The 22,462-nt window shown below is 47.5% G+C and overlaps 1 protein-coding gene across 2 annotated transcripts in view; it reads right to left on the bottom strand.

Moving 5' to 3' along the window:
- MED31 (mediator complex subunit 31) overlaps window positions 1-17,955 on the bottom strand; it is a 30,418-nt gene extending 12,463 nt beyond the window's left edge. The window contains exons 1-2 of one of the 2 annotated variants that reach the window (XM_029613341.1): window positions 17,764-17,955; window positions 1,484-1,558 (exon numbers count right to left, since the gene is read on the bottom strand). In XM_029613341.1, the coding sequence (XP_029469201.1) occupies window positions 1,484-1,558; window positions 17,764-17,788 (100 nt within the window). In that variant the 5' untranslated portion in view covers window positions 17,789-17,955. The remainder of the gene's footprint in view (window positions 1-1,483; window positions 1,559-17,763) is intronic. The other variant, XM_029613340.1, reaches the window with a different exon arrangement.
- Between the last annotated feature and the right edge of the window lie 4,507 nt (window positions 17,956-22,462).

Raw genomic sequence — 22,462 nt, 5'->3', positions numbered from 1 at the left:
CCCCTCTCCCTCCCACTCACTCAGTCCCCCTCTCCCTCCCACTCACTCAGTCCCCCTCTCCCTCCCTTCACCCACCTCCATTTCCTCCCGGCGCCGTAAGCGCGACTTCCCGCAACCCTCACCCGGCTCCATTAACTCCTCCCGCTCCTGCCGGCAGATCTCGGGGGGGGGTCACTCCCCGCGCGCGCGGCAGTGACCCCCCCGAGATCTGCCGGCAGATCTGGGGAGGAGAAGTAGCGGCACCGCGCGCGCGCGCGGTGCCGCTACTTCTCCTCCCGCTCCTGCCGGCAGATCTCGGGGGGGGGGGCGCGGGAGTGACACCCCCCCCCGAGATCTGCCGGCAGATCTGGGGAGGAGAAGCAGTGGCACCGCGCGCGCGCGCGGCGCCGCTGCTTCTCCTCCCGCTCCTGCGGCCCCACCGCCATTTTATTTTTCTGATCGACATCCTTGCCCGCACATGCGCAGTAGAGCTGCGCTCTACTGCGCATTTGCGGGCCGTCGGTCACAGGCCATTTATAAGGTAGATTGAAAAGCACCAGTCCAAGTACAGATCCCTGAGGCACTCCACTGTTTACCCTTTTCCACTGAGAAAATTGACCATTTAATCCTACTCTCTTTTTCCTGTCTTTTAACCAGTTTGTAATCCATGAAAGGACATCGCCTCCTATCCCATGACTTTTTAGTTTTCTTAGAAGCCTCTCATGAGAGACTTTGTCAAACGCCTTCTGAAAATCCAAATTTAAATGAGGGGGGTCGCACTAAAGAGGCACTAGGGACTAATATGTGCCCCTAGTGCCTCCTTGTCAGCAGGCGCCAGGAGAGGTGGCTTAGGGCAGGTTAGGGAAATTGACACTCGTTAATTAAGCGTCCCTTTTCCTAACGTGTCCGCTGGCACACTTTAAAAAATATAAATATTTTTTTAAAAAACATTCTCGTCCTTTTTGTTCCTCTGACTTAATATCCCCATTATATTAAGTCAGAGAGAGTACAGAAAAGCAGTATTTGCTGCTTTTCTGTACACGTATTAATTTCTGTTGTTAAAAATGTGCACATCAGGCGTACTTTTTTTTTTTTTTTAATTGGGGAGAATAGCTAATAGCTTCATCAATATGCATTTGTATGTGATGAGTGCTATTGGTTTTGCAGGGGTTGGACTTTTTGGATGCACTAATCACTTTAAAGAATAAGGGGTGGTGGGCACATGTCCAAAACCCGCATCTGGCTGAGCACACTGTTTTGCATGAACCTGAATGTGCATTGCTTCTTCCATTTTTTACCAATAAGAATCTGCTGAGAATGTGGAACCTCTCTAGGATTCACAAGTTAATATATGTGGAAAAATTAATATTGTTAAAATAAAGTATTTGGGTTACTGATTGCAGGCTAGTGAATTTACATAGTGTAAACTTTAATCACAGAGTAAAATGTTATTAGCATTAGCTGCTCATGTCTTATAAATGTTAATCTTCAAATAAATACTTACAGTTCAGGTAATTTGGGTTTGCTAAACACTGAACAAATTCTAACTCCAGCTGGAACCGAATCCGAGCTTGATCATCTGAATATAGAAATAAATATATTAGGAACAAATGGATAAGCAAGTTTGATTACTGTAAATAGTGTTTCCGTAGATAGCAGGATGAATTAGCCATGCTGTCTGGGAGCGTCTCCCGACCGGTCAGTAGGCAGAGTTTTCTCAGTAAGTAGAGTTTTGAATTCTGTACGGCTGCGCGGTGAGCTTCCCACGCGATTACCTTGTTACCTCAGTCTCTTGTAGCTAAGCGAGATGTACGTGGAAAACATTTTTTGGTAGAATCTGTAGACTGTCTAGGGAGTTGGGAAGGGATCGCATGGCTAATTCATTCTGCTATCTACGGAAACACCATTTATGGTAAGCAAACTTGCTTTTTCCCATCGATAGCAGCACTGAATTAGCCTTGCTGTATGGGAGTCCCAAGCTCCCGGGTTGTGTTCATATAGTAAGTTTTTATGAGTTGAGGTCACTACCCTTCAATAAAAAGGTAGACAGTCTTATTCTGTATTTAGGGTTGACAGAACTGCCGAACCCAGAGCTGCATCGGAAGATGCTTGCTGTCCAATTCAGTAGTGAGATGTGAAAGTATGAAGAGAAGACCAAGTTGCCACTTTGCAGATGTCCAGTAGCGGAACTCTTCTTAAATGCGCAACAGATGCTGCTGTTGCTCGTACCTGGTGTGCTTTGGTTTGTTGCTCAAAACAATAGAACGTTTATTGTAGCAGAATTCAAATCATTGGGATAACCAACTAGCAATGGCTCTTTTGGAGTCAGGCTGGTTTGGATTAAGGTTAAAGGAGAGGAACAATTGAGATGGTCTTCCTTGAGATTAAGTCCTTTGTTTGTAATAAGCTAACGCTCTTTTACAGTCTAAAGAGTGCAGAAGCTTGTCTCGGTCATTATGATGAGGTTTAGGTTTGAAGATTGGCAATGTAAATGACTAGTTTATGTGGAAAGCCGATACTACTTTAGGAAGAAAAGTAGGACGAGGCCGAAGAGTGACCTTATCATGGTAAAATTCTAAATAAGGAGAATAGTGAACCAAGGCTTGTAGCTCACTTACTCTCCGTGCTGATGTGATGGCCACTAGAAATACCGTTTTCCATGTTAGTATTTAATGTGGCATGAATCGAATGGCTCGAAAGGAGGCAGCATTAGTTGTTCAAGGACTATATTGAGATTCCATGGTATAGGTGGTTTTGACACTGGTGGCCATAGACGTAGCATGCCCTGCATGAATCTGGAGATCAACGGATGGTTGGAAATGGGAAGTCCATTATGAGAGTGGTGGAAAGCTGCAACAGAGCTAACATGCACACGAACGGAAGCCAACGCTGAACCAGCAAGGTAGAGTATATGGAGATACTCTAGGAGTTGCGTGGCTGTTGATGAGAAAGGGTCTAGTTATTGCGGTTTGCACCATTCTGTGTAACGATGCCACTTTCCTGCATAGTTATGTCTGGTTGAAGGTTTCCTGGATGCAATGAGAATGTCTTCAAGTTGAGATGGCAGTCCCAGATGGCTTAATAAATGCCTTTCAACCTCCAAGCTGTCAGGTGGAAGGAACGATGCATTGGATGAAGGAGAGACCCCCCCCCCTTCCTGAGTCAACAGATGTGGATGGTTCTCCAGTGGAATTGGTGGGTGAATGGAGAGTCGCATGAGATACGGATACCAGGGCTGCCTTGGCCATGCTAGAGCTATGAGGATCATATCCGCTGTGTCTTGGGTACATTTTTGAATTGTCCTTGATGGAATGGAAGGGTAAGCAAAGAGCAAGCCCTCCATCTGGAGCATGACTAAGTTTGCTCGAGTAAATGGAGCAAAATGTTTGTGTTTGACAGTTGTTCTCTTTGGCAAAGAGATCTATTATCGGGTTGCCCCAGTGTTGAAAGATTCTTGTTGCCACTTCTCGATTCAAAGACCATTTGTGTGGATGAAAAATTCTGCTGAGGCGATCCGCCGTGAGTTGTCTAAACCTGGGAAGTAAGTGGCTTGCATCGAAACTTCATTTGCTATTGCCCACGTCAGTATTCGAAGTGTTTCCCAGAGAGAGGATACATGAATCTGACCCTTCTTCCTTATTTATGTAGAACATGGCGACTTGGTTGTCTGTGTATACCATGACATGCTTGCCCCGAACTTGAGGGGAGAAGGTTTGAAGCACTTTCCAAATGGCTTGAAGTTCCAGGAGGTTGATCTGTTGTGTGTTCTCCTGAGGAGACCAGAGACCTTGAGTCTTTAAGTTGCTCAGATGGGCTCTCCAGTCCCTCCTGGATGCATCCGTTGTGAGTAAGTTGATGGGGAGGTAACCGGAAAGGTGCTCCTGAGGTCAGGTTGTTGGTGTTTTTCCACCATCGAATGTCGATGCACATTTGAGTTGTAAGTTGTATCCTGGTTGAGAGGGGTTGAAAGTATTGAGACCATTGTAGGCGGCGCATGTGAAGTCTCATGTAGGGAACTACATGGACAGCTGCTGCCATATGACCCAGTAGCTGGAGGACTTGAAGTACCGAAGTATGTGATCGGTTGCATAGATGTCGAGCTAGTGAGGATAGAGTTTGAATCCTGTCCTGCGGAAGGTACCCTCTCTGTTATGTTGTATCGATGAGCGATCCAATGAACTGTAGTGTTTGGGTCGGTTGCAGTTTGGACTTCTCGTAATTTATTATGAAGCCCAATGTCTGAAGGCAATTGATTGTTTGGAACGTGTGATTCCATAGAGTAGCCTGATCCGAGGCTACTAAAAGCCAGTCGTCCAGATAGGGAAAAATCTGGATTGACTGTTGTCTGAGGTGAGCCACCACCACTGCTAAACATTTTGTGAACACTCTTGGGGCTGAAGATAGGCCAAAGGATAGAACTTTGTATCAATAGTGGCTGTTCTGAGCTTGAAAGCAAAGGTATTGCCAGGAAGAAGGGTGCATGGGTATATGGGAGTACGCATCTTTCACGTCTATGAACATAGCTAGTCGTTGGGCTGTAGGAGGGAAAGAATAGTCTTGAGAGACGTCATCTTGAATCTTTCTTTTTTAATGTGTTTGTTGAGATTCCATAAGTCTAAGATGGGTCGAAGACCTCTGGATTTTTTTGGAATGAGAAAATAATGGGAGTAGAATCCCTGATTTTCTTGTGACACTGGAATTCTTTGAATAGATTTTTGGCTTTGTAGATTTTGTAACTGTTCTTGAAGGTACAGTGAGTGGGTTGATTATTATTTCAGGGGGAGGGAATATGAGGGAGGCATGGGAGTGTTACAAAATTTATCTGGTAGCCTTCCCTTATGATGTTCAGCACCCAACAATCCGAGGTAATTGACTCCCAATTGGCATAAAATAGCTGGAGGCTACCTCCTATGTATGGTGGTAGAGTTGGCTCGGGATAGCTCAAAAAGATGAAGTCTGTTTTTGAGGAGGTGCTGGTGCAGGCTTTTGTGGTCGTTGGTGACGAGGTCGTCCACGGGATTGATGTGTCTGAGATTGGTATCTCTGGTGGGAATAATTCTGCGTTCGATAGGTATTGTATGGTTTAAGAGGTGCCCTTGAGTAGGATTTCTTCCTGAATGAAGGGTAAAATTTTCTGGACGAGGTATGGGGGTCCGTAGGAGATGTGAGTGACAGTACCGCGGTACTCTGTTCTTTAAGAAGATTAACTGTTTCCCCAAACGTCTCACCAAAAAGCTCATCTCCTAGACATGGTATGTCCACTAACTTATCGTGAACGTCCTCTCTAATTGCGCTCGCTCTCAACCATGCCATTCGTCTTGCTGCTATAGCTGAAGACCTTGCGGAAGACTCAAACGACTCATATACAGACCAAAGTAGATGGCGAAGCCCTTCTTCCATGTCTGTAAATGGTTGTGGTAGGGTGTTATCAGAGGCTAAACATAAGGGACGTAATCTCTGAAGACATTCAAATAAATACTGGATTACGTAAAATTGATGTTGTTGAATTTTTGTTGCTAGCATGGACGAATGGTATACCTTACGGCCGAAGTCATCCATAGACTTATGGTCCTTTTCTGGTAGTGAATTGGCATGAAGTTTTGACCTTTTTGCCTTTGATAGTGCAGATTCCACTACTATTGAGTTGTGTGGCAATTGTGTGGAGTCCGTTTTTCCTCGATGTAGCTGTGGTGGTAAAAGTTTTCTCCCACATTTTACGAAGAACCGTATCCAGCACTGTATGTGGTGGTAGAGCTGTTGGCTCTGGAGGCATTTCGAATATTTTCAGTATTCCAAGAACCTCCGACCTAGGATCAGGGATCTTTCCCGTCTCGATATTTAAAAGAGAGCCTACTTTCTCGCTGAACTTTGCGTAGGACAAGTCTTCGGAGGGGGAATAAGGTTCCGGGAGACCTTCTGGAGGGTTAGATGGGAATCCTGTAGATGAACCAGGGGACGATGTCCATGGCAAGTCTGGTCGATCAGCGATTGGAGATGGTGCTGACGGCTGAGACGGAAGGAGGGGAGTTGGTGATGCAGATGGCGAAGGCTGAGAAGGCGCAAGTGAAGGCCGAGGATGTGCCGTGTTTAGATCTTGGAAAAAAGTATTTAAATGCCTGCGAAATTTGTAACATCGCTTTAGATGCGAGAGGTTGTGCAGGCCCTGGAAATGGACCTGGGCCTGGAGGCATTGCTGCTATGAGAGAGTCTTGAGGAGGCAGGCCTGACTTATGGAGAAGACAAGGGGATTGTGGTCTACTAACCGAAGACCCATCACAATCAGAACCCTTGCTAGAGGTGTCGGAGTCATGGACAGAGACTAGTTCCAGATGCTGGTCAGAATCTGTCTCAGTAGGTTTTGAAGATGTTAGATGCTTAGTTTTTTGTGACTTTTTAAGATATTCCTGACTTAGCAGTATAGGCTGCATCAAAACTGGTGTCATGTGCGTCGGAATTCGAGGTTGAATCGATAGCTTCACACGTTTTGAGTCATGATGCTTAGCTGTGTGGTGTGGCATACACGCTGTACGCTTAGATGCGCCTTTGTGCGCCGATGTTCCGCCGCGCATCTGCGCGCCGATGTCTTGTACGCAGAGCTGTGTGCCGAATTGTGCGCCGATGCACCCGATGACCCGACTTCTTTGGCACTGATGAGCGGGATCGAGTGGGTTCAAGTGAACTGAAACCCACGCGGCTCATGAGGGATTTCTATGAAAGGAGTTGCGGCCTCAACTCCCTTCACTGGCCTTGGCGGATTGACTGACCTGGCCGAGGCACCCTCTAGTGAAGCAGACCTTTTAGACGGAGTCTTCTTCGGTCTCTTCGACGGTCCCAGCGAAGACTGTATGGACGATACCTTTAGACGCACTATTTTTTCTGCGCACTTCCTTTGGGCCCTGGGGGACATACAACCACAGTCCCGGCACAAGACTTGGTCATGTTCCAGTCCCAGGCAAATATAGCAGTAATTATGTCCATCTGTAATGGACATAATTTTACCGCATTGGCAGTACTTAAATCCCGATGGCTTAGGAGCCATCACTGCCCAGAAGAAATGAAGAAAAACCAAAATTTGAGAAAAAAATCTCTTCAGAGACGAGGAGGAGAAAAACCCCGCGGGCAGACTGCTCGCGGAAAAAAAGAGACTGAGGTAACAAGGCAATCGCACAGGAAGCTCACCGAGCAGCCGTACAGAGTTCAAAATTCAAAACTCTGTACTAACTGAGAAAACTCCGCCTATGCTCCCAGACAGCATGGCTAATTCAGCCCTGCTATCGACGGGAAAAAATTACTACTTACCTGAAAATTTAATTTTCCTTAGTGTAGACAGATGGACTCAGGACCAGTGGGATATGCTCCCCTGCCAGCAGATGGAGACTGAGCAAGCTGACGTCACAGTATATATAACCCTGCAGTGACCCCAGCCTGCCAGTATTCTCTTCAAAAGCAACTGTGGACAGACTAGCAAAAAACTTGATTAAAAACATTCAACCAGTATTGTATTCAACCAACAAGAAACATTGAACTCAACTAAGAATTTATATACCCCAATCTAAGGACTGGATGAACACTTACCAGTAATCCCCTGAGGCCCTAAGCCCCACAGGAGGACTATTGACTCACTCATGCAGCAGCTGAGGGCAGGAAGCTGAGTCCATCTGTCTACACTAAGGAAAACGAAATTATCAGGTAAGTAATAATTTCTCCATTCCTTAGCATGTAGGCAGACAGACTCAGGACCAATGGGATGTACCAAACCTACTCCCCAAGTGGGTGGGTGCCCGCGGTCCAGTCAACACCACACCTGCAAAGACTATGTCCTCCTGGGCCTGCACATCCAGACGACAGAATCTGGAAAAAGTATGTAAGGACGACCATGTCACAGCTCTGCAAATGTCAACGGTGACAACAATCTAACCTCCGATGATGATACTGCCTGAGCCCTAATCTGAGTTGGCAACAGCTTTTCATCATCCATATATGCGGCCATGACTACCTCCTTAATTCAGCGAGCCACAGTAGCCCGCGAAGCTGGTTCTCCCTGCTTCCTCCCACCATGAAGGACAAGGTTCAGAAACCTCCAGATGCCATACAACATGTCTCCTGACATCCAAGGGACTCAAGAGGCGATAGATACTCCTGTGCATCCCTGTCCTTATCCAAAGAAATGGCCTGATTTAAATGAAAATCCCAAACCACCTTAGGCAAAAAGGAGGGAACAGTATGCAGTTGTATTGCCCGGAGTCACCCAAAGGAACGGCTCCCGGCAAGACAAGGCCTGCAGCTCATTAATTCGACGCGCAGAACATATAGCTACCAGGATTGCTGTCTTCAAGGTCAATAACTGCAAGGAAAGGGTATGCAGTGGTCAGAACGTAGGGCCCGCCAAGGAATCCAACACCAGGTTAAGACTCCATAATGGAACCGGTAACCTCAAGGGAGGCCGAAGATGCTTCACTCCCTCCAGAAAATGGGCCATATTAGAATAAGACAAAGAGTCACCATTCCCCTGGCCCCTGAAACAGGCAAGAGCCGCAACCTGCACTTTCAAAGAATTAAGGACCAAGCCTTTATCTAACCCATCCTGTAAAAACTCCAAAATAAGCGGAATCTTAACTGAATGGTGCTCTTCCTTATGATCCTCAAACCAGGCCTCAAACACTCCCCAAACCCATAAATAGGTTAAGGAAGTGAAGAACTTTTGAGTATGGAGCAAGGTAGAAGTCATCGCAGAAGAATATCCACGCTTCAACAGGTGAGCCCTCTCAAGGGCCAAATCATAAGACAGAACAGAGTCGGATCCTCATGAAGACCCTGTCCCTTCTGCAACAGATTCTGGTGCGGCAGAAGATGAAGCGGGGTGTCCACCAGGAGTCTTCGCAGATCTGCATACCATGGTCACCTGGGCCAATCCGGGCCACCAGGAGCACCATCCCCTTGTGGCCTTCGACTCTGTGAACTATTCTGCCCATCATGGGCCACAGGGGGAAGGCATAAAGAAGCTTGTCTTCCGGACAGAACTGTACGAGTGCATCGATACTCAGGGACCACAGATGTCTCCTGCGACTGAAGAACCGAGGAATCTTCACATTGCGAGAAGTCACCAGCAGGTCTAGGAAAGGAAGGCCCCAGCAATCCACTATCAGCTGAAACGCCTCTTCCAAAAACACCCATTCTCCTGGGTCCAGATTCTCCCTGCTGAGGTGGTCTGCTCTTACGTTGTCTTTTCCTGTAATGTGAGAGGCCAAGATCACCTGGAGATGCTCTTCCGCCCATTCCATAAGTTGTTCTATTTCCTGCAACACTTGCTGGCTCCCTGACAATTGACTTAGGCCACCATTGTCATGTTGTCTGACATCACTCTGACTGCTTGCCCCCCCAGTCTGTGGCTGAACTGCAAGCATGCCAACAGGACCCCAGGCTTCTAGGTGACTGATACTCCAGAGCAGTGGTTCTCAACCTTTTTCCCACCGTGACACACCGGACAGGCCACACTCACATGTGTGACACACTGCTCATTACAATTCACGGCGGAAATAAAAAGTAAAGGTCCGGTAATTATTTTTGTTTAAAATGACACGAGGAAAAGATACATATCCTGTCTGAACAGAAATTGCATAAATAGTAAACATCCCACACCAAAACAGCACCAATTTCCAGCACTTAAAAAGTAACCACCTTACCTAAGAAAAGGCAACACTGAAATATTACACCAGGCCATAAGACACTAATACATCTCCTATTAGGAAAACGGACTAAGTCAGGCTGCTATAGAGCCCTACACAGAAATTACACGCCATAAAGAGACCAAAACGCATAACTAGAAGCATGCAGAAAAAACTGAATTGGAAACTGCAACAAGCCAGAGTCTCTGTATACAGTGTAATAAAGGAAAAAAGAAACATCACCCATCCTTATAAAACAAATCAAGAAATATAAAATCAGTAGCAGTAAAACCATACTAACAAAAAGAACAGATTATTTCGAAACAGCTGATGAGTGGAATATCCAATAATTAAAAACTCATATAAAAAGTTTCTAGATACCAATAAAATATTTCAAAATAGCACACACAAAGACCCAGAAATGAAAAATAAGGATACAAAAAAGTTTTTGCTCTGCATACCTGGAACGTTTGATATCCAGGTGTCCCGAGATTGTTTTGAATTAGCAGGAGGAGGGGTGGTTTGCTTGGAACGTTCTCCTCTCTCTCAGTCACATACCAGCGCTCTCTCTCACACTGGCTCTCAATTACACACCTATACACACATGCTCTCAGTCACTCACATATACACATGCTTTTTCTCTCACTTATATAGGCTCTTAATTACACATTTACACACATGCTGTCTATCTTTTCATGCTTACACACACAGGCTTTCAATTACACACATATATGTTGTCTTTTTCTCTCACACACAGACTCATTCACATGCTTACAAACATGCTCTCTCTCATTTACACACAGGCTCTCAATCACATACTCACGTGCTCCCTCACCTAAACCAGCTCTCAATCACACACAGATACGCATGCTCTCTCCCTTACTTATACACACAGGCTCTTAATCATACATACACATAATCTCTCTCTCACACACAAAGGATCTCAATCATACACACATACTCTTTCACACAAACAGGTTTTCAATCACAAACTTACACATATAGGTTCCCAATTGTAAACTTACATTCATGCTCTCTCTCAGAGGCAGGCTCTCAATCACAGACATACTCTCACAAATACAGGCTCTCAATCTCACTCACACACATACACACATGCTTGCTTGCTCATTCACTCTCTCCCTCCCTTCCTCCCCGGAACTAGCGGCAGCAGCAGCCTCCTCCCAACCCTAATCTCCTTCATTTTCAGCCCTCACAAAGGAGGAGTCCCATCAGACACGGGGGTTGACGCTCTTCTTCATTTTCCTCCGCGCCTCCCTTCTGTTCTTCGGTCCGATTCTGACCACACTAGCATGGTTTTTTCTTCCCGCGCACGCACCCGTTGCTCACCACTTCCTCTTCCGGGCCGCGGGGGGGGGCAGGAAGTAGAGACCATGCCGGTGCCGCTGACTCCAGCTGTTCTGCCGCGTTCCGCCCGGGCTGACAGCATTTTAAGCCCGGGCGGAGGAGGACTGGGGAGCAGCTGGGTCAGCGGGGGACCGGGAAGTGTGGCGACACACCTGTGTGCTCTTGGCGACACACTGGTTGAGAACCACTGCTCCAGAGTGACTCTTCGGCATTCCAGCACCCCTGCACGTGAGCTCCCCAACCCTGGAGACTTGAATCTGTCATGAGAATCAACCTGTTTGGAGAGGTCAAGGAAACCCCCTTTCTCAGATGATCCTCCTGCAACCAACACCGGAGGTGAGAGCAAATTTCCCTCGGCAAGTGGAACCAAACCTAATAGTCCTGAGACTGTGGGTTCCAATGAGACAGCAAGGAGCGCTGAAGAGGACGCATATGCGCTCGTGGGAAATTATTTTAAGCAGTTAGCTTGTGGAAGAATATTGTGCCGTGAGAGAGAAACGAAGCAGAGAAATCACTGTTATTATTAGTGTAATTATTTGATATAAGGCCTATAAATTCTGAGAATAAATATGCTATTTTTCTTTGCCTGCTTGTAACAAAAGAAAGTAATGATCAGATATATTAAAGAGCAGTTATTCAGGAGGCTAACTGTGCAGATATCAGAGGAAAACAGGACATAGCCACTTGGCTACACTTAACTGCTTGCTGATGTGATAAGGACAGAGAATTGGGGCCTCAAGAACACATGGGAGTAGCCCAGAGAAGAAACTAGAGCAAAGGTCAGAAGAATTAACTTACGGCTCGATACTGTAAGGCCGCGGTAGAAACAGTGCGGCAGTGTCAGGCGCACCCTTCCTTCCCGCACGCACAGTTCTCTTGACCTAGCGCCTGATACTCTCTTCTAATTGCATGCAAATGCATGCCGACGCTGTGAAGCGTTAGGGAAGGGTTATGCCCGCGCAACCCATTTTACTGTATAGGCGCTTAATACAGCGCCTATACAGTAACCTGGGTGCGCTGGTACCTGTCATTTCAAAAGTCATTTCAAATGACATTTGAAATGACAGGCACCAGGAAGTGTAAAAAACAAAATTTTTAAATACCTGTCGGAGGGCCGCGTGGGTCCAGGCGGCCGGCGGGATCCGGGGGGCGGGTGGTCGCGTGTTAAATCTAGGCCGCGGGCGGGTGGGCGCCTGTTCGCGGCGGCGGCGGGGGCGGGTGGACGCGCGTTAGTTTCAGACGGCTGGCGGGCGGCGGCGGGAGCCGGGTGGTCGCGTGTTAAATCTAGGTCGCGGGCGAGTGGGCGCCTGTTCGCGGCGGCGGGGGCGGGTGGACGCACGTTAGTTTCAGACGGCCGGCGGGCAGCGGGTCGCGTGTTAAATCTAGGCCGCGGGCGGGTGGGCGCCTGTTCCAGGCGGCGGCGGCGGGGGCGGGTGGACGCGCGTTAGTTTCAGACGGCCGGCGGCGGAAGCCGGGGGGCGGGTGGTCGCGTCTTAAATCTAGGCCGGGTCGCACAGACGCGCATTCATCCAGGAGGAGGAGCCAGCGGCAAAAGCAGCCGGCTCCTCCGCCTGGATGAATGAATGCGCGCCTGTGCGACCCCTGCGATTCGATGCTCAAGGCAGTCACATGCCGTGACGTCGGGCGTCGTGACGTCACGCCTTGAGCACCGAATCGCAGGGGTCGCACAGGCGCGCATTCATTCATCCAGGCGGAGGAGCCGGCAGCTTTCGCCGCTGGCTCCTCCGCCTGGATGAATGCGCGTCTGTGCGACCCGGCCTAGATTTAAGACGTGACCACCCGCCCCCCGGCTTCCGCCGCCGGCCGTCTGAAACTAACGCGCGTCCACCCGCCCCCGCCGCCTGGAACAGGCGCCCACCCGCCCGCGGCCTAGATTTAACACGCGACCACCCGCCCCCCGGCTTCCGCCGCCGGCCGTCTGAAACTAACGCGCGTCCACCCGCCCCCGCCGCCTGGAACAGGCGCCCACCCGCCCGCGGCCTAGATTTAACACGCGACCACCCGCCCCCCGGCTCCCGCCGCCGGCCGCCTGGACCCACGCGGCCCTCCGACAGGTATTTAAAAAATTTTATTTTTTTTTCTGACAGGTTTTATGTGTCCCACAGCATTACATTTTCTCGATCATCTCTGTATCGCTTTTTTTTTTATTGTGTTTTATTGTTTTTGAGTATCTTAAGCGGTGTCGATGGATTTGTTACTAGACTCACAGTCCTAACACCTACTAGGGGGAGGCGGTAAACTAACACGTTAAGGCCGCGGCAAAACAGCGGGTTACTAAGGAGATAATATCAGCGCCCGTTACAGTATCGGAGGGGAATAGCTAATTCCTTCATTATACAGCTAATTCGTTCATTTACACATCATATACATGCTGCGTGCGGAAAGGGTTATGTGTCTATTTTACGAAGCGCTAAGGACGCATGAAACTGGAGACTGTATCGCTGGATCGCCTGTATTGTGCGCTCCCAGCAAGTTACAGACGGGGAATCTTTAATCGCACGTTACTGTATCGACCTGTTTAAAAAGAGCAACATGAGACAAGCTGTTTGAAATCAGAGAAAGAACAGCTCAGAAGAATAGCTTTGGACATTAACAGTGGTTAATGAAATGCCTGATGAGCTGTGTTCCCAGATTTCCAAAGATATATCACATTGGGAACTGTGAGGGAAAGTATTTTTATGTATATATTTTTTAATGCAAACTCTAATCTTGTATGCTTTTATTGCTTATTCTCAGACTTAAGTAAAACTTCAATACTTATTTATAAGTGTGTTGTGTAATCTATGACAAAATAATCACCAATTTTCCTACCCACTACAGCTCTCACCCATGGTACCACTTCCAGGGTTGCCGCCATCAGAGTACCTGTAGATAGGACCACATTGTCGGACGTATAGTGTTCACTAGAAGACGCACCTGTGACATCAACTTCTGAATTTGAACATCTGGCAGGAAAATTTTGTCCTGTCTCGTGTCGAACCGAACCTCCAGATACTCCGACTGAGAAGGCTGAAGACTGCTCTTGGCCAGGTTCACCACCCAACCAAGCTCCTGCAACAAGGAGATCACCTTGCGGGTCACCAGGCGGCTCTCATCCAGAGACCTAGCTTAAATCAGACAGTCGTCCAACTACGGGTGAACCAGGATACCATCTTTGCCGCTGCTCCCACCATAACCTTGGAAAAAGTCATGGGAGCGGTGGCTAGACCAAAGGGCAGCACTCGAAACTGATAATGGCATCCCAACACCGCAAGACGCAGAAAACGTTGGTGCTCCAAAACGGATGGGAATATGAAGAGATATCAGCAATTCCCCCGCCTGCACAGCCAGTATCACTGAACACAAGCTTTCCATGCGAAAATGAGTCACCCACAAATGACAGTTGACTCCCTTGAGATCCAGGATGGGTTGAAAGGAGCCCTCTTTCTTGGGCACAACAAAATAAATGGAATATTGCCCCATTCTTTCTTGAGACATAGGCACTGGAACCACAGCCTGCAACCGGAGAAGCCTTTAAGTGTAGATTCCACTGCCTGCTTTTTCAGCGGGGAGTAGCAAGGAGACACCATGAACACGTCCCGAGGAACACTGCAAAGTTCCATCGCATATCCTTCTCGTATCACCTCCAGGACCCACTGATCCAATGTAATTTCAACTCACCTCTGATAAAAGAGAGAGAGAGGTGTCTCCCTATCTCCTGTTCCCGAAGGTGGGTCAGCAAACCTTCATTGGAAGGCTTGGGTGGATCCGCTCCCTGAGCCCGCTCCTCGCCTGGGCTGTCTGGGATGAAAGGACTGAGACCTACCGAAAAGCCGACCCTCTTTAGGAACGAAACCACTTGGAACTCCGGAGATGACCCCTAATACCAAAGGGGAGCTGCAACTACTTCTTATCCTCCAGCAACCGAGGAACCGGAGATTCACCCCCACTTACTGGCCAGTTTCTCCAATTCGCTACACAACTAGAGCTAGCCTTTAAAAGGCATCTTTGTAAGATTAGCTTTGGAGGTTGCATTGGCTGACCAATTTTACAACCATAGCAGACATCTGGCTACTACCACGGAAGCCACTCCTCTCGCCAAGGTACGGACAAAATCACAGCTCGCATCAGCTAAAAAGGCGGTGGCGGGTTCCATAACTGCTCTGGAATTCATTCCAGAATCATCAACTTCCTGTGAGAGGAGCAGACAAGAGCAAGCCCCTAGAGCGCAACAGGAAGCTATCTGTAAAGTCATTGCCACTGCTTCAAAGGCTTGCTTAAGGATGGCCTCAGTCCTCCTATCATGCACATCCTTTGAGGCCGCTCCTCACTCCACAAGGTTAGTCATCCACTTCAAGACAGCACAGACAAGCACATCCACTTTTGGAAAAAACGCAAACGCTCCCTCACTGCCAGATACAGGGGGTACAAGCCTTCCAAAGCCCGACCCCCTTTGAAATTTGCTTCTGGAGCATCCCATTCAAGATCAATCAATTCTTGAATGGCTTCCATATCAAGGAAAAAACAAGAGGCTTTATGCAAGGAAACTAAAATAGGACTCTTCTTTGGCTCAGCCACGGAATCTGTTCCAGGTACACCCAGCATCTTCAAGCTCTGGGAAATCAGGGCCAGCAGTTCATCTCTATGAAAGAACCGCAACATGGTTTGATAAGTTTCCAGTCCCAGAAGAATTTCCCCATCTTCCAGGGAGTTAGAATCTGCCTCATCATCAGTGCCATCCAGGTTCCTGTATAGGATACCTGCAGTTAACAAAGGCGTGCTTCAGTGCTTAAACATAAGAGTGGGAGGGGCCACTGGCTGTGGATCCAATCTGACAGGATTGGTCGAAGCTGAGGACTGCAATCCTTGAAAAACTGTACCTAAGAAAAGGCAGAAGGATCCAGGCCAAAACCAGAAGGTACTGGGCAGGGCCCACTCAGCTGCCATCTCCTGCGGAGGAACCAGTCAAGAGAGTTCCAAGGTACAGCACATCTCCAGACAAATCCTTAGCCAGACCATCATAAGGCTGGGAGAACCGAGACTTAGCAAAATTAGAAGAAGATAATTCACCCTGAGCCTCTAAGCAGCACTGACACATGTTAGAGGTGTCTCCATGCTGAGATGCCCAAATATGACAGGCAATACAGAGAGAAAGGCGCTTAGGTTTCTTGCTCACCGGCGCCATTAGTGCACAGCCAACAAAGAATGTTTCCAGCCAGCTCACGCTGAAACGTTCAAGTGCACAAATATTATGTGCACAAAAATTAGGCGCTCCCAAGCGTAAGCACCATAAAAAAGCACACGCAAAATCTGGGTGTACCGCCGATACACTTAAAAATGTGCGCACAAAGGACATGCCCAAAACAGACCACACCACACATATGCAGAGCCGGACACACTGTGCACACCGACGTTCCGATAGGGGCACTAGAGCATGCACAGAAGCGCACAAAAACACCACCACAGCCTACCACTCAGTGCGCGGGAAAAACCTAACTGAGGGGCCTAGCCCACCCGGGTTACTCAACCCTCCAGGCTGCCCATTTCCCCTAACCCCCATGGGTGCAGGAACAGATGTCGGGACGGCACACCGAGAATGGAGAACAGACTCTGGAGGAAATCCTGCAAACCCCTCTGCACTGTCTCTGCCTGAAATTTTTTTTTTTTTAAATTTACCAGAGCTCAGCCTTACCTGGCTGAGTACAGAGACGGTCTCTGGCTGAAGGGGGAGAAGGCATATGCCATCAACGCTATGCTCAGCTTCCTGCACCCGCTGCCTTTAAAAACTGTACAATCAGCTAAGTCCACATCGGCATAAACCAGCTACCGGACCAAGGCACACCTCTGAGGGACCACAGAAATCACATCAGGAATTCTCAACTAAGGGAAGGACCATCAGGTATCACCGTAGGACAGTGGGGTTTTTTGTATTTCTTTTCTAAAATTCTCCTTCCAAATCTGAAGAAATCCCCATAGGGAAATGCAAGTTCACCATCTGCTGGTGATGGAGAATACCGGCAGGCTGAGGTCACTGCAGGGGTATAAATACTGTAACATCAGCTTGCTCAGTCTGCATCTGCTGGCAGGAGAGCATAACCCACTGGTCCTGAGTCTATCTTTGCATTACAAATTCAGTTGTTTCTGAAGATAAACGACTATTCTCTTATAAATGGGCTTTTGGGGTTGTTTTAATCTTCCAAAAATTAGTGGACCTGAAAATGTTGTTCAGGCATAAACCTTACTGTATACTCGGCTTCCATCTGATTACATTCTCCAAAGACATGAAGTCCTATCCATCTACTTGTTTTTATATTTTTCTTTTTAAATAGATCTATGCATTTTGCACTAACCTCTGGGTACATGACCAACAAATCTGAGTTTCATTCTCCTTTCGGCCAGATCATCTGTCAACAGAGCTCTTAAATATTTATTCAAATCACTGAGCATAATATGTAGACGGAGCTTCTGACAACCTCAAATTAGAAGATCCATCAACATTCATAAATAGGAACATTTTTAAAAGTCGGGAACTATTATTTGAATTAAAAAAAAATTAAAAATCCATGAAAATAATTTGGATACCTGATGCTAACAAGTAAAACATAAAAGAATCCCTGTACTGTTTCTACAGATGTCCTCGCTTAAACAATTCTGATTCTGCTGCGAAAAGATTCCGAACGTGGTATTGTTTTCACATATTTGTACAATCTCTGAAGCAGTCTGCGCGGAGCAACGAAAGACACTCCAGCGGTACCTGTTTCCAGGCCGGCAGCGGCCATAGTGAGTCGACAGTCCGCCCCGCCACTCGGACACACCGCGACCTCTGTGCCCGGGCAGAGTCAGGTGCACCGAGGGTTACAGCTCTTCCTCGAGTCCACTGCTGCTCGATAATCGAAAGGACGCCATCTTCCACCGAGACGCACGCCTAGACGTCATGACGCACGAAGCGCCAGCACGGCCGCACCAGACAGGGGAGAGGTTACGAGGTGCGTCGAAAGCCTCGTTCCCGCGTGCGGTGGTGATGTCTGTCGTCGGGCTTTCGTTTCGGAGATGTGGTTGTTTGAAGCGGGCAAAATGGAGCGCTGCTGTTGTGGTTTGTTTTGAACGTCATAGTTACAACTGCTAGGCATTGCAGCTGGCCAAGACGTACTTGTAATACCATGTTTAATTTTTGCGTGTATTACTATTGACTTGTTTCGTCGCAGCGTTTAGCGCCCCAAAAATCTTTACGTTAAAAGACTTCATCAGGCTGGAGAAAGATTGCAGTAATTACGTTACTGTCTCCAGCCGTCTTTTTGAAAAAACGGGAGGAGGGTGTGATGCTTCTTCATCACCTACCTATTCCTTTCCCCTTTCTCTTCTACTCCTTTCGGGTATCTCTTTCTCACAAGTTCCTCTCTTCTCTCTCCTTTAGCTTCCTCTCCATCTCCTCTCTTTTCCCACCTGTACCTCGCCATCACCTATCGCCTTTACATTCATCTCAGTCGTCCTCCTTAAGTTCCTTTCTATCTCTTCCTCACCTTCAAAGATTCCTTTTCATTTCCTTCTCATGCGCTAAAGGTTCTTCATCTCTTCCTCCACCGTCAGGGTCCTTTTCATTTCCCCTTGTCCTTGGATCCCTAACTGTCTTTCCTTTGGGTTCTTTTCCATCTCTTTCCTCCCTCTCCTCCAGATTCAAAGTTTCTTGGGGCCCAGAACGATGGGCAGAATAGTAGCAGGCCGAGGACATGGTGCATGCTTCTTTTCGGGCCGATACAGTCGGAGCACACTGTTAACCCGCATTTGACGCGCTAGCTTTACCCCATATTCAGTACGGGGTAATAGGGCGCCGAAAATGCGTGTCCAACCCCCCCGCCCAAAACTAATAGTGCCTGCAACATGCAAATGCATGGTGATGGCAAATGCCCGTGCGATTCAGAAAGTAAAATGTGCAGCCAAGCCGCACATTTTACTTTCAGAAATTAGCGCCTACCCAAAGGTAGGCATTAATTTCTCTCAGCACCGGGAAAGTTTTTACTGCTTTTCTGTGCACCCTCCAACTTAATATCATGGTGATATTAAGTCAGAGGTCCCGAAAGTTTAAAAAAAAAAATGTGAAATCGGCTCGAGGGTTGAAAACCGGACGCACAATTTTGCTGGCGTCCGGTTTCCGAACCCGTGGCTGTCAGCGGGTTTGAGAACAGATGCTAGCAAAATTGAGCGTCGGCTGTCAAACCCGCTGACAGCCGCCACTCCTGTCAAAAAAGAGGTGCTAGGGATGCGCTAGTGTCCCTAGCGCCTCTTTTTACCGCGGGCCCTAATTTAAATAAATTGTTACTGAATTGCGTGCACAGGAGAGTGGCCTGTGCGAGCGCCAGGAGAGCGGGCGATCTCTCGAGATTTTTACTGTATTGGCCTGTTTGTAATCAAGATGTACAGGAAGGGGAAGCAAAGCAGATGCAGAGAGTGGAAATGCATGCTTAACTTTGTACCCATACGATGCTGGCCTGCCTTTGTTATCGCTGATCTGACTACCATGGTGGAAGGAAAACAGGAGGAGATCATCTTTTTAATTGTGGTATTGGTTGGTACAGCTGTCACCAAGGGGATGTCCTGTATTCTGTGGCTGACTCAGTAACTATTCTACTCTCATGCCCCCCATCCACCCCCCACCCCCATCTTGCTTCTTTCCACCTGCCATCCTTCCTCTCACACTCTCTTTGTTCTGTCTTCGCAGCCCTTGCGCTCACTTCTCATCCCCACCCTTGTTGTCTTACCTTGCTGCTTTCACACCACATTCTCTCCCCTTTGCTTTCTCACTCTCTTCTCTCATCTTCTACTACTCCTTATTCTGTCACCTTCCCACTCTTGTACTTTCACTTAGCTCTGAGGGTGGCCACTGACACAATCCTAGAATAAAGCACAGTATAATACCATACCTTGGTGAAATCATTTAAAAGGCTGAACTTCCTCCACTTCCCCTCCTCCTTAGTCAGGTCAGCAGCAGTGACAATAGGCAGGTGAAAGCATCTGCCTCTTCTTGATCAGCAATAACAGTAACTTCCAGTTCGTGCTCAATAGCGCATCAACCTAAAGCAATGGAACATATTTTGTATACAGTTTTTGATTGCTCTGCATGTTCGACAACCACTTGCATGTTCAACAACCACTTTCTCCAGTAGGGGGGGAGAATCCAGACCTTTCTGGAGGAGTGGCACAAGATAACCAAAGACATCTGGGTTCTCAAGATTGTAGAATCTGGATACCATTTGCATTTCTCCCAGCTACCATCTCTTCCTCATTGTTCGGCTTTAAGTCCGGATCGTCTCATTTAATACAACTCCATCTGGCAGTGGAATCGCTTCTTCTCCAACATGGACAGGGATTCTACTCCCAGTACTTCCACCAAAAAATCTGGAAGACTGAGACCCATTCTGGATTTAAGAGTTTGGTGCCCATAGGCAGAGTCATGACTATGCCACTTTGAAGCTGTGCCAGCACGTGCCCCTGTCCTGGGGACCCCCCAGCCAGTCGGGTTTTCAGGATATCCCCAATGAATATGCATGCATTCCTGAATATGCAAGCGATTCGTGAAAACCCGACTGGCTGGGGGGTCCCCAGGACAGGGCTGGGAACCACTGCCCTAATGCAAGTCTGCATATTTAGTGCCTTCAAAATTTGGCACCCTAGGCAGTTACCTATTCCTAAATCTGGGTGTGGGATCTGGAAACTTAAACAAGCATCTGCTCTAAGAGAAATTCGAAATTAATTGCTTCAACACGATTCTTCCTACATCCAGAGGGGGGGAATAGATGTGTGCCCTTGATCTGAAGAATGCATATGCCCACATACCCATCCATCTCGCCCACTGGCGACATCTTCACTTCAAGATGTAATCTTCCCATTGTTAATACAGAGTATTGGACTGTCAGCAGTTCCGAGAGTCTTCACCAAATGCCTGGCTATGATAGCACACTTATGGCGTCAAGGAGTCCAAGTATTCCCATACTTGGACGATTGGCTAGTCATGGTCAACTCCCAAGAGAGCGTATTAGTAGCCATGCAAAATTCAATTCAGTTTCTAGAAAAGTTGGGATTTCTTATGTATTTCAAGAAGTCTAATCTAATGCAGACCCAGAAAATAAAATTTATGGGGTATGGATAGATTCACTGTTCAATGAGTACTCTCAGAGGTGAACACTCTGAGAGTACTCATTCACAAGCTATTAAACTTGCAGTGCTCAATAGATAGAGAAGTCCTGGATGTGTTAAGTCATATGGCAGCATCCATTCATGTAGTTTCATTAGCCCTCCTCCATATCCATCACCTACAGTGGGGTCGATGCTGTCAATGGGACCAGCTAACTCAACTCTTGAAAAACAAAGTGCAAGTTTCAAAGAACATGAAATGGGAATTAAGCTGGTGGCCAAATACCTATGCTCTTCATGTGCTCCCTCATCAAGTAACCTTAGCAACGCATGCCTCCACAAAAGGTTGGGGCACCCACACTGGACCATTTCGAACACAAGGAACTTGGCCTCTCAGAGAAAGATATTTTCAGATCAATATGTTAGAATTGAGAGCAATCAGATATGCTCTGTCAACTTTCACACATCTCAAAGGGAAGAGCATTCTAATTCAAAGTGGCCATGTTTTATGTAAACAGGGTGGCACAAAGTCATGAACTCTTTTCCAAAAAGTGATATGGGAATGGACATGCAAACATCAAGTTGTCCTGCAAGCTACCTGTTTTCCAGGATCTCCAACACACTAGCAGATTGTCTAAGCAGATTTTTATGTCCACATGAGTGGTCTCTGCAACAATCAACAACTGACATACTATTTGACGTATGGGAGTCTTCCAATGATTGACATATTTGCATTAGTAGAAAACTGAAGACATTTTGCTCAGTTCTACCCAGCAAACTCAAGCAAACTCAGGACACTTTTCTGCTTGATTGGAATGCAGATCTCATGTATACTTTTCCACTGATAGCCAGAACAGTGCAAAAAGTACTATGGGATCAGACTTGACTAATCCTCATAGCACCAGTGTGATCCAGGCAGATTTGATTTGCATATCATGAATAGCTTTCCAGCAGTCTTGATTCATCTGGGGACAGACCCAACCTTGTTAACTCAAGAGGAAGGAAGTCTGTACCATCCAAATCTCCTATCCCTCACCCTCAGGCTGATACAGAAAAACCCACGGGAGAGCCGGCGAGCGCCCAGTCTCTGGGGTGTGCAATTCAGTAAAAAAAAAAATGTAAATTAGGGCCCGCAGTAAAAGGAGGCGCTAGGGACACTAGCGCGTCCCTAGCACCTCCTTTTTGACAGAAGTGGCGGCTGTCAGCGGGTTTGACAGCTGACGCTCAATTTTTCCGGCGTTGGTTCTTGAACCCACTGACAGCCACGGTTTCGGAAAACGGATGCCAGCAAAATTGAGCGTCCGTCTTCCAACCCGCGGGCAGAT

This window comes from Rhinatrema bivittatum, chromosome 8 (assembly GCF_901001135.1).
Source record: "Rhinatrema bivittatum chromosome 8, aRhiBiv1.1, whole genome shotgun sequence".
In the NCBI taxonomy this organism is placed as follows: domain Eukaryota; kingdom Metazoa; phylum Chordata; class Amphibia; order Gymnophiona; family Rhinatrematidae; genus Rhinatrema; species Rhinatrema bivittatum.
Note: the sequence above shows the minus strand (reverse complement) of the source record. Positions and strands in the feature narration are given on the sequence as shown.